Genomic DNA, 220 nt, shown 5'->3' with positions numbered 1-220 from the left:
GGGGGGGGCTGCCATCTTCATGCCCATATTCATATTCATGGGGCCGTACTGGTTGTGCAGCTGAGCCGCCGAGTAAGGGTCAGTCCTGGGGCTGGAGACCTGGCGGTACTGATCCGACCGGGCGAACACCTCCCCCGGCAAGCCCAGGCGCATCTGCCCGTTGAGAACATTTTGGGAGGCGTGGGGGCCATGCTGGTCGTGGATGCCCGGGAAGAGGAGG

The 220-nt window shown here is 64.1% G+C and overlaps 1 protein-coding gene across 1 annotated transcript in view; it reads right to left on the bottom strand.

Moving 5' to 3' along the window:
- Window positions 1-216, bottom strand: part of LOC104543424 (zinc finger protein ZIC 2) — a gene marked incomplete at both ends in the record, with an annotated part of 608 nt that extends 392 nt beyond the window's left edge. The window contains one exon of the mRNA XM_010188033.1: window positions 9-216. Coding sequence (XP_010186335.1) covers window positions 9-216 — 208 coding nt within the window. The remainder of the gene's footprint in view (window positions 1-8) is intronic.
- Window positions 217-220: the final 4 nt, after the last annotated feature.

The sequence above is a fragment of the Mesitornis unicolor genome, unplaced genomic scaffold (genome assembly GCF_000695765.1).
Source record: "Mesitornis unicolor isolate BGI_N332 unplaced genomic scaffold, ASM69576v1 scaffold44907, whole genome shotgun sequence".
In the NCBI taxonomy this organism is placed as follows: domain Eukaryota; kingdom Metazoa; phylum Chordata; class Aves; order Mesitornithiformes; family Mesitornithidae; genus Mesitornis; species Mesitornis unicolor.
This window is presented reverse-complemented; position numbering and strand designations above follow the sequence as displayed.